The 10137-nt window shown below is 35.1% G+C and overlaps 1 protein-coding gene across 1 annotated transcript in view; it reads left to right on the forward strand.

The window, feature by feature from the left end:
* Positions 1 to 10137, forward strand: part of LOC102863523 (latrophilin-3-like) — an 807096-nt gene that overhangs the window by 610244 nt on the left and 186715 nt on the right. The window contains exons 14-15 of the mRNA XM_006891975.1: positions 5324 to 5532; positions 6148 to 6324. Coding sequence (XP_006892037.1) covers positions 5324 to 5532; positions 6148 to 6324 — 386 coding nt within the window. The remainder of the gene's footprint in view (positions 1 to 5323; positions 5533 to 6147; positions 6325 to 10137) is intronic.

A 10137-nucleotide genomic window follows, 5' to 3' on the forward strand; every position in this document is an offset into this window, starting at 1 on the left:
ACAGAGGGCACCTGCATGCCTTCAGACCGGCCTGCAACCTCTGACTGAGCACCACTAAATTCAGGATCAGGAGCTGTCCATTCTCCCTTAACGCCTCCATGGTCACAGCCTTTTGAGCAGCGGCCTGCTCTTTCTTTCCCATCTCTTGCCACCCTGTGTAAAACAGATTCTTCTGCACACTACGTGGAGATTGCTGTTCCATGCAATAGGAAGAGAGCTTATTCTGTGGGTCTGATATTGTGGATGCTGGCTCATGCATGGCAGAGTCTCTGGGAGCCTCTCTTTACTTCTAGAGAGTTTACTTTTAAACTGAAAATTCACAACTCTGAAGTAGATACTGAGTTATAGTGGCCCTCCAGTGAATTTCTTTGATTTTAAATCATAAAAGAAGACTTCCTTCCCCTACATTGAAGCCATTTGATAGATTTGACCTACTAGATAAACATGGCTTATAGCACCGCAACTTCATATAAACTACAGTGCCAGAGCTTCATGGAATTGACTGTCCCATCAATTCATTGGTTCTTTACTTGGAATTTTAGGTCCACTATCCAGGCATTATCCTTTCTTTTCTCTATTCCTCTATTCTCTTTTTCCCTCTACATTTCATCTAGTGTCTTATCCACCACACCACCAATATTACAAAGATACTTGTTCTACAAAATTCACAGCTAGATTTGGATATTGATTCTTTACTTTTCAATTGTAATAAATTGTTCAATACTTGAATATCATGCAAATAAATAAAATCACAAGTGCAGATCTTTTATCCCTTGAAAGAGTTCACAGATTTTACTTGTTAAATGTGCACTAGAAATGACTTGAAATTTTAAAATTGCATATGTTTTCTTACTCAACATCTTTCTGCAGATGTCTTTGCTGCTTTTACTTTGCAAATCTCTTTCTCGTCTTGATGGACTTACGTTGCAGCTTCTTAGAATTCATATAATGAGATCAACAGCTGATTTTCTGTTGGGCGTCTTAAACTCAGCAGAATATTTCTGAGATTCATTCATGATTTTCCATCTCAGTAATTTGTTTCACATATTCTATCTTAATATATGAATGTACCATAATTCTCAGATTGAAAGAAGTTGAAACATTTGAGTCTCTTTCAGACAGATGCTATGGACATTCTTGTGTGAATCTTTTGGTGGATGTATATTACACAAATTCTAAATTGATGGATATATGTGTGTTTCAGTATATTAGAAACTGCCAAAAAGTTCTCCAAATGGTTGAACTCTTAGTAAAAATGAATAAGGGTGCCAGTTGTTCCATACTACCAGGGATTGAGAACACATCTCAAAAGATTTGGCTTTAAAAAACAGAAGTTTACTTTCTCACAGTTTCATAGACCAGAAGTCTAAATCTAAAGGAAAGTAGTACTCTTTTGTCTCAAACTTCAAGAATTAGGCAGTGTTCCTTATATTCCTTGATGTTTGTCATCCTCCTATGTGTATTCTGTCATGTCCTTTGTTAGTGTTGTATTTAAAAAAATTTTTAGAAATGATTCGGTTTAATACTCACCAAAATCTACGGCCCTTATTAAGACAACAAAAGAAAATCCAGATTTTCAAATAGGACCACACTTAACTGATGCAGAAGTTAGAATATAATGTTTATTGTTAGTAGTCATTATTCAGTCTATATCATTCCACTTTATTACTAACACTGATGGTTTGATAAATGCTTACCAGTCTATGCCAGGAAATTTGGAGGACAGTTGCTTGGCTGACTTATGGGAGAGGTTTATCTTTGCTTCTATTCCCAAAAGATGATCTAATTCAATGTGGAACTTGTTTAATAATAATATTAATATCATATGCAAACAAAATATTTCTGAAGATCTTCCACAAATGGCAAGAATTGTACATTGAGAGAGAAATACCAGAGTAAGCTGGGTTTAGAAAAAGTCACAGCACTAGGGGTATCATTACTGATATTAAATGGATCCTGGCTGAAAGCAGAAAATACAAGAAGAATGACAATTTTTTTTATTTTAAGAAGAATGTCTATTTTTGTTTAACTGACCATGCAAAAGCATTTGACTGTGTGGATCATAACAAACTATGGATAAAATTGAGAAGAAAGGAAATCTCAGAGCACTTAATTATACTCATAGGAAACCTATACGTAGATCAAGAAGTTGTTTTCCAGTGGGAGCAAGGAAACACTGCATATTTTAAAATAAGAAAGGTGTAGTCAGAGTTGTGTTCTTTTCCCATATCTCTTCAGTCTTTATGCATTTTTTTTTAATTTGAGAAATTAGACTCTGTGAAGAAGACTGTGGCATCAAGATTGGAGGAAGATTCATCAAAAACCTGCATTATGCAGATGACTCAAACTTGCTTGCTGAAAGTGAGGAGGATTTGAAGCACTTGCTGCAGAAGGTCAAAGACAACACCCTTCAGTATGGATTACATCTCAAAATCAAGAAGACAAAAATCTTCACCATGTTAAGCAACATTGTGTTAGATGGAGAAAATATTGAAATTGTCAACAACTTCATCTTACTTAGAGCCATAGTCAACATCCTTGGTACCAGCAACCAGGAAATCAGGACATATGTATTGCATTGGGCAAGTTCTCTGTGAGGGACCTCTCAAAAATGCTGGAGAGTAAAGGTGCTAGTTTAAAGACTAAGGTACACTTGATACAGGCCATGGTCCTTTCAGTTACTTGCTCTAAAATCTGGACAATAAATCAGGAGAACAGAAGAATTGATGCCTTTGAATTGTGGTGTTGGAAAAGAGTACTAAATATCCCATGTTCTGCCAAAAGAACAAACAAATGTGTCTTGAGAAATGTGTCTAGAGCAAGAGGGCTCATTGGAAGCAAGGGTGGTGAAGCTTCATCACATATATTTTGGGCACATTGTTAGGAAAGGCTATTACCTAGAAAAGGACATTATGCTTGGAAAGGTGGAATATCTCCTCCAGATGAATTGACACAGTGACTGCAGCAGTGCACTCAAAAGCATGTTGGAGATGACTAGGATAAGAGAGGATAGGACAGGGTTCAGACCTCTTGTTCATGGGTCACTGTGAGTCATACTTGACGTGTAACAACAGTAGGTAGAATATATATAGACCTCTTTTTATTTGCTGTCAGTGTTGTTGTTATGTGCCATTGAGTCACTTGTGACTTACAGCGACCCCATGTACAATAATCCTGAAACCTGCTGTATCCTATGCAAACTTTACTGTCTCTGACACATCTACCCTCATTACCTTAGCTACAGAATCAATACATCTCATCAGTGGTCTCCCTTTCTCTCTCTGTCCCTCCACCTCCACCCTTCCAAGCATGATGTCTCTCTCCAAGGACTGGTCCCTCTTTGCAACATGACCAAAGTAGTCAGATGAAACCTCAACATCTTTTACTCCAAGTAGCAGCCAGGCTTCACCCTTGCCTGGATGAACCTGTTTTTTTTCTTTCCTGGAAATGGTATACTCAGTATTATCCTCCACCACCACAGCTCAGAGGCATTAATTTTCTATTATCCCTAGTCATTGTCCAGCTTTCTCATGCATAGCAAGCAATTGTGAAGACTATGGCCTGGATCAGATGCACCTTAATCTCCAGACTGATGTCATTGCTCTTCGGTACTCTGGAGAGGTTCCTGACAGCAGACTTTTCCAATGCAATTAATCTTTTGATTTTCTGGCTGCTGATACCGTGTATGTTGATTGTGGAGCCAAGCAAGATTACCTTTCCTTAACAATGATGCAAGGAGCCCTGGTGGCCTAATGTGTAAAGATTTGGGCTGAAACCCCAAAAGCATGTGAATCAAGCTTACCAAGTGCTCCACAGAAGAAAGATGAGCAATCTCCTCAAGAGTTTTTTACTGCCTCTGAAAGCCTGCTGGAGGGCTGTCCATGGGTCAGCTCTGGCATGACAATACATAGCACAACAACAATATTGATGGAGGGATCTCTGGAGGTACAGTCTGTAAGGAGTTCTGTTTCTGAACCAAAGACCACATTTCTCTGATGATTTCCAATTTTCCAGTGGTTCTGAGGGGAAAAAAGATGGGCAATCTCAGCCTCGGAAACCCAATGGAAAGTCAGGTCTGACTTGATGACAATGAGAGGGAATGATGATGTTAAGTATTTTCCATTGGAGATCTTTCATATTACTATGTAGCCATTTTAATAGGTTGCTATTTCTTATGTTCTTGTTGAAGAAGTACTTTAACTACTCATGTATCCAAGAAAACAATTGTGTGTGTATCCTGGTGTAACTTACCTATCCATTTTAATTTTCATTTTGTTTTATTTTTTCTTTCTTTTTGGGTCTTGTTTGATTTTCCATTATAATTTTTTACAACTCATATTTATTTTGTTGTTACTGAGAACAGTTTCAGTGACACTAATCACATTCTTAGAGTTATGCAATCATTATCACCCTTCTCTTCTGCCTTGATCCTTTCCAGTTATGGTGCATTCTATGCCTTCGGCTCTTGTATAATATTTCAAATTTTCATGGTCAATTTTAACACATTTTGGTCAATATTAAAAAGAACATAAACCCAACATGCTCAACAGTTGGATTAAACTATTACTCAGCTTTAAAAACACTTAAGGGAATATTTTTGGTTTGAGGTTTAAAGATTATCTACAGCAAGCAACCTACTAGTTATCTAAATGCTGTATTATTTTGTAAATGCTTTATTTTTTAAACATAGATTTTTAATGTTTGTAAAATTTTATGTCATCAATATTATTTTTCTCTCATGGTTAGTATGTTCTATTCTAGATCGTATCTACCTAACAATAATAACAGTTTTTTTAGTACCTTTGCCTTTCAGAAGGTCAGAGAGACACTACCCAAATTAGAAGACTTAATAATTTTGATTTTATACGTATATATCTATAATGGCACCTTAGATGACACATCATATTTAGATTTTAATTGGACATTTTTTATAGTCATTATTAGAGGTTCTCCTTCCTAGACTTTCTTTGTCTATAAGCTCCACTGAAAAGATAGAAGATGATAGATAGATAGATAGATATTGATACAGATGATATAGATATAGATATAGATATAGATATAGATATAGATTAGAGAGAGAGAGAGAAATAGATATAGAGAGATAGAGATAGAGGTGTTAGAGATAGAGATATAATAGTTTCAATATCATACTGCTGGTTTTCCTCACAAGTAACTTGATCTTTTGGTTGAAATTAATGCTTGATTTAAAATTGGTAATATATATTTGTTATATAGCTATAGTTACAAACTAATCACAGCACTGAGTACACAGACTAATCAAAATTTCTTTCCAATCTTTCATTCACTTTTGCTTTTATTTTAGGAGAAATCAGGGTGGCTTTTGTCCTATATAACAACTTGGGTCCTTATTTGTCCACGGAGAATGCCAGTATGAAGTTGGGAACTGAGGCTATGTCCACAAATCATTCTGTTATCGTCAATTCCCCTGTAATTACAGCAGCAATAAACAAAGAATTCAGTAATAAGGTTTATTTGGCAGATCCTGTGGTATTTACTGTTAAGCACATTAAGGTAAGAAATGACATACTCTTTAGTTACTCACATTATCCATTTACATTATCATATGAAGTTTATTAATTCACTTTACATATTTTTCTCTTATTTGACATATAACCATTCATTATTTGTTCAAATGTTAAGGTTGCTTTTTTTTTCTAGTTGTTTTTATTTTCCCTCAGAAATGAGGTTATTATAGAGGACAATGTTCTACATTTGTAAATACTTATGGGAAAACCGTCATAAATTTCTAAATGTTTTTCATAATTAAAATTAAAGCTAGCAACATATTAAATGGAAATGAATACTTCTACTTTATAGAAGATCTTATAAGTAGATAGGTCTGGGCAGTCTTTGGGTCTATCAGATTAGAGTTTTAAATTAAACCAAGGTTTTAAAATACTATCTTTTCACAATTTTAATTTCTTAGAATAAACATTTTAGTTTGCAAACGTAAATTTTTTGCAATTTTTTTTTAAAATTTATGAGAATCACTTGATAGAAAAACACTGTTGGATACTTAAGTAAAATTGGAACAGAGTAAGAAGTTCTATTAGTCGTAAAGAAAATGCCTACCTAGTTTATGTGATCATAAAGTAGTTATTGCTTTTATTGATTTCTTTCCTATAGCAGTCAGAGGAAAATTTCAATCCTAATTGTTCATTTTGGAGCTATTCCAAGCGCACAATGACAGGTTATTGGTCAACGCAAGGCTGTCGACTCCTAACAACGAATAAGACACATACTACATGCTCTTGTAACCACCTAACCAATTTTGCTGTATTGATGGCCCATGTGGAAGTAAAGGTGAGATCTATATTTTAAAATAAAAATAATTTTAGCATACATTGAGGGTGCTAACTATAAATGATACTAACTACGTAAGCCAGCTGGATGTCCTTCTTGAATGTAAATCTATTAGACATTCAACTCTTATTCTTCTATATGATTCAAAGAAATCACTCTTTCTTTTCATATTACCAGTATTAAAGCAAAACTCACAACCATCAATCCAATACTTTCTCATAAACAGCTCCCATCATTTCTCTGTAATAGTAATACAGAGTAAATAGTAATGAGAGCCGCCTGATTTATCTTTTTTCCCATTAAGTGACTGGCAGTTTCAAACTACGGTGCTTTTGGTTAGCAGCTCAACACTACACCATCAGGGCTTCATTTAGTAAAATTTAGGTGTGCTTATAAAGTTTATTCTAGCATCATTTGCTTTTGCTTCATATGGTTATGTATTATTCTGACTTGATTCCATTTGATAGACTCCTGAACGGGGCATGTTTGAATCCCAATATCAAACTGTAAGTCTGGAATAGAAAATGAGATTGGTAGACTGAAGACTAAAATTGGAGGCTAAGAATACATGCGTAAGATTAGATACTGACAAAGTGATTGAATCACTTAGGAAAGCTACTGTAGAGCACATTAAATAAAACATGGTAACACAAAGGTTATAGAGTAGCCACCAAAAAAAAAAAATACTAAGAAGAAATTTCTAATTTAGGAGGAAATTTCCAGTTTCTCTAAAGAGAAATTTCTAAAATTCAAAGGTAAAAATCTGAGTGTTAAACTGTTTCCAACACCAGAGACAGCCCTTTGGCCCTAAGAGTCTGTTCCAAGAGTGACTTTGGCCATCACATCTATAAAAAGCTAAGAGGTTAAAGACTATGGATTTACAAGGAAAGAGAAGGCAAATTGCTGAAAAGATATCAAAATATCAACCAAGGAGGAGAATTAGTAAAGATACTATCAAGATCTAGGAATCCTAAACCAGAAAACATCAACCAAAATCATTGTCAGTGCATCAGAAATCATTTACTCATTCCTGTTGAATCAGAAAAACTTGTAGCTGACCCTCCAGTGGGTTTTCAAAGACTGTAAATTATATAGGAGGAGATTACTAATTTTTCTTCTACACAGCAGCTGGTATTTGAACCACTTGGGTTGGCAGTGTAACAGGTAAAATAAATGCTTAACCACTAAGGAAATGTACAGCTTTGGAAATATGTGCTTTTGATCCAAGAAAGAGATATTATGGCCAAGAATAATGGAAATTGCTTGTATCCTGCTTGTCTTATTAGAATTAGGTCAGGAACGAAAATCTACACATTATATCTAATGTAGCTATATCCTGTGAAAAACTCGATTATATAAATTATGTAGCATAAAATGAGTTCTTTTCTAAATTTTGAAGCAAGATGCTAATAACAGGAACATTTTTTTTAAAAAAACATTTTTAAAGCTATGAAATACATGAATAATTGCATGTATGATCTTAAAAGAAAGTTTCCAGTAATCCTTTCAAAAGTTTCTTTTGTGTTAAACACAATTTATTTATTTATTTTTGATATTTCAAGAGCGTTAATTATATTATTTCTATGCGTGGAGACTTTCTCCCTCCTCAGGAAGGTGGTGAAGGAAAAAAACCCCTAGTTTCCCCTCCCACTTGCTTTTATAGCTCTTTTGAGTGCCCCTGTTAGGGCAGGGGGATTGCGATCATGGTTGGTGGGCTGGGGATTAGTCATTTGGGTTGACTTTTGACGGGCTGTCTACTTTGCCCGCCTTTACTCCTTCTGTGTCACGTAGACAGTAGTTAATTTCTTACTTTTCAAGGACAGACACGGCTTTACCCGGGGTACTGGTGTTTGCCCTAAGCTAAGAATTTTTATGGCCCGCTTCTGCCTCTAGCGTTAACGAGGGTTTATAAAAAATGGGGTTTCTGCTGTCCCTTCATTCCACCTTGGAGTTATTATACTGGGCCGAATCATAGACCCATGTGAGTGATTTTTGGGCAATGGGAGGAGTAGACAGAGCCTTTCTGATACCGACGTTAGGATAGTTAGCAAGAGAGGCTAAACCTTTTAAGACAAATTAAAATTTTTAGGTTGAATAATTCTCGAAGACCTGTTTTAATTGTTCCATTGCCATGGTGCTTGTTAAAGCTAATTTTGATTAATTTCCTTTGTTAGCATGTTTTTTTTTTTTGCCATTCCCTACTGCTCCTTCTTGAGAGAGATTTCACCCTGATACATAAGGGGAAAAGGGAACGACAAATTCTCTTAGGTGCTTCCTGCTGAAAAGGGACACTGTAGGTTTCAGGGTGGAAATCTTCTCTTACTATTTTAGAGGGCCCTTTTGGAAAAAGGAAACACGTATACTTTTGCTGACATTGATTTTGGATTTTAGTTGCACTATTGTTAATTGTTTTAGGGATACAGGTTTATATTCTTGGAGACGCATAGCAGAACTGTTGCAGCCTGGGTCTTTACAGAACTGTTGCAGCCTGGGTCTTTGTCGTGTTAGTGGTGCCTCATGGCGATTCCCTCACCACTACCTCGAAGGCAGAGAACTTTTGTGTTTTTCTAAATGCAATTTATTTTATATGAGACTATTTAAAGAAAAAAATCTTGTACAATACAAACAAAATTATGTGCTCTTACAAATGTCATTAATATTTTATTAGAAAACAAATCATAGATTTAACAGTTTATGCAAAATTTATAATTTAGTTTTTATTGCATTTACATTATAATACCTGTTATGATTATTTTATAAGCATTTTATTATGGAATGACTCACCAGTGATCAAAGGTCAGAGGAGCTATATGATTATATCATATCTTGCATGAAGAAAGCAAAATACCATTACAAAGACAGAGGAGAAAGAAGAAAATCAAATGGGTATCAGAATACACTATAAAAATTGTTACATCATAGAAAAAAAGCAATGTAAAAGAGCTGAACAGAAGATTTCAAAAGGTAGCTTGAGAACACAAAGCAAAATATCATAATGAAATGTGCAGAGAATACAGAGGAAGGAAGGAAATGGCTTGGCATTTCTCAAACAGAAAGAACAGAAAAACAAATTCAAGCCTTGAATTGCAATACTGAGTGTTGCTATGGGCAGGATACTAAATGATCCAGAAAGCATCAAAAAAAGATGGAAAGAATATGCGGAGTCATTATGTGAAAAAGAACTGTTCAGCACTGAAAAATTTCAGGAAATACCATATAAAATAGATCCAACAAAAAGAAGTTCTGGTGGCACAGTCATGGTTAAATAATGGGCTGAAAACTGAAAAGTCACTGATTCAAACCTACTCGTTCCACCATGGGGTAAAAATTGTGAATTCCGTAGAGATTTACAACCTTGGACACATTATATTAATGTTCTATACTGATTTGTAATGTGATTATAAGTTGGACTCAGTCAATACCATTTGGTTTGGGGTTTTTTATAACGTTTGTAGCTCCAGAGTTATAGTTCAAAAGGAAGCCTACATATCACGTGCCTCATCTAGATATTTATCATTAACAAGTAAAGCTAGGGAATTGCTAAATTAAATATATAAATTTGAATTTATGATTCTCAAATCCTTAAAGTTCTGTACCTGTATATGACAGTATAGGTGATCCTACTCTTGACTAGTGGTTTATTTTACTAGGTAGTGATTTACTTCCTCGTCCTTTCAAAGTATGAAGCCCAGGTCTTCTTTTCCCAGTCTTACTGTATACCCAAGGTATAAATCTTTGGCCACATTCTCGAAACAACTGAGAAATAACACCAGACTTTTAAAAATTTCTTTATTTTTCATTTCAAAGAACATC

Source organism: Elephantulus edwardii, unplaced genomic scaffold (assembly GCF_000299155.1).
Source record: "Elephantulus edwardii isolate Elephantulus edwardi_28Jun2011 unplaced genomic scaffold, EleEdw1.0 scaffold00107, whole genome shotgun sequence".
NCBI lineage: Eukaryota > Metazoa > Chordata > Mammalia > Macroscelidea > Macroscelididae > Elephantulus > Elephantulus edwardii.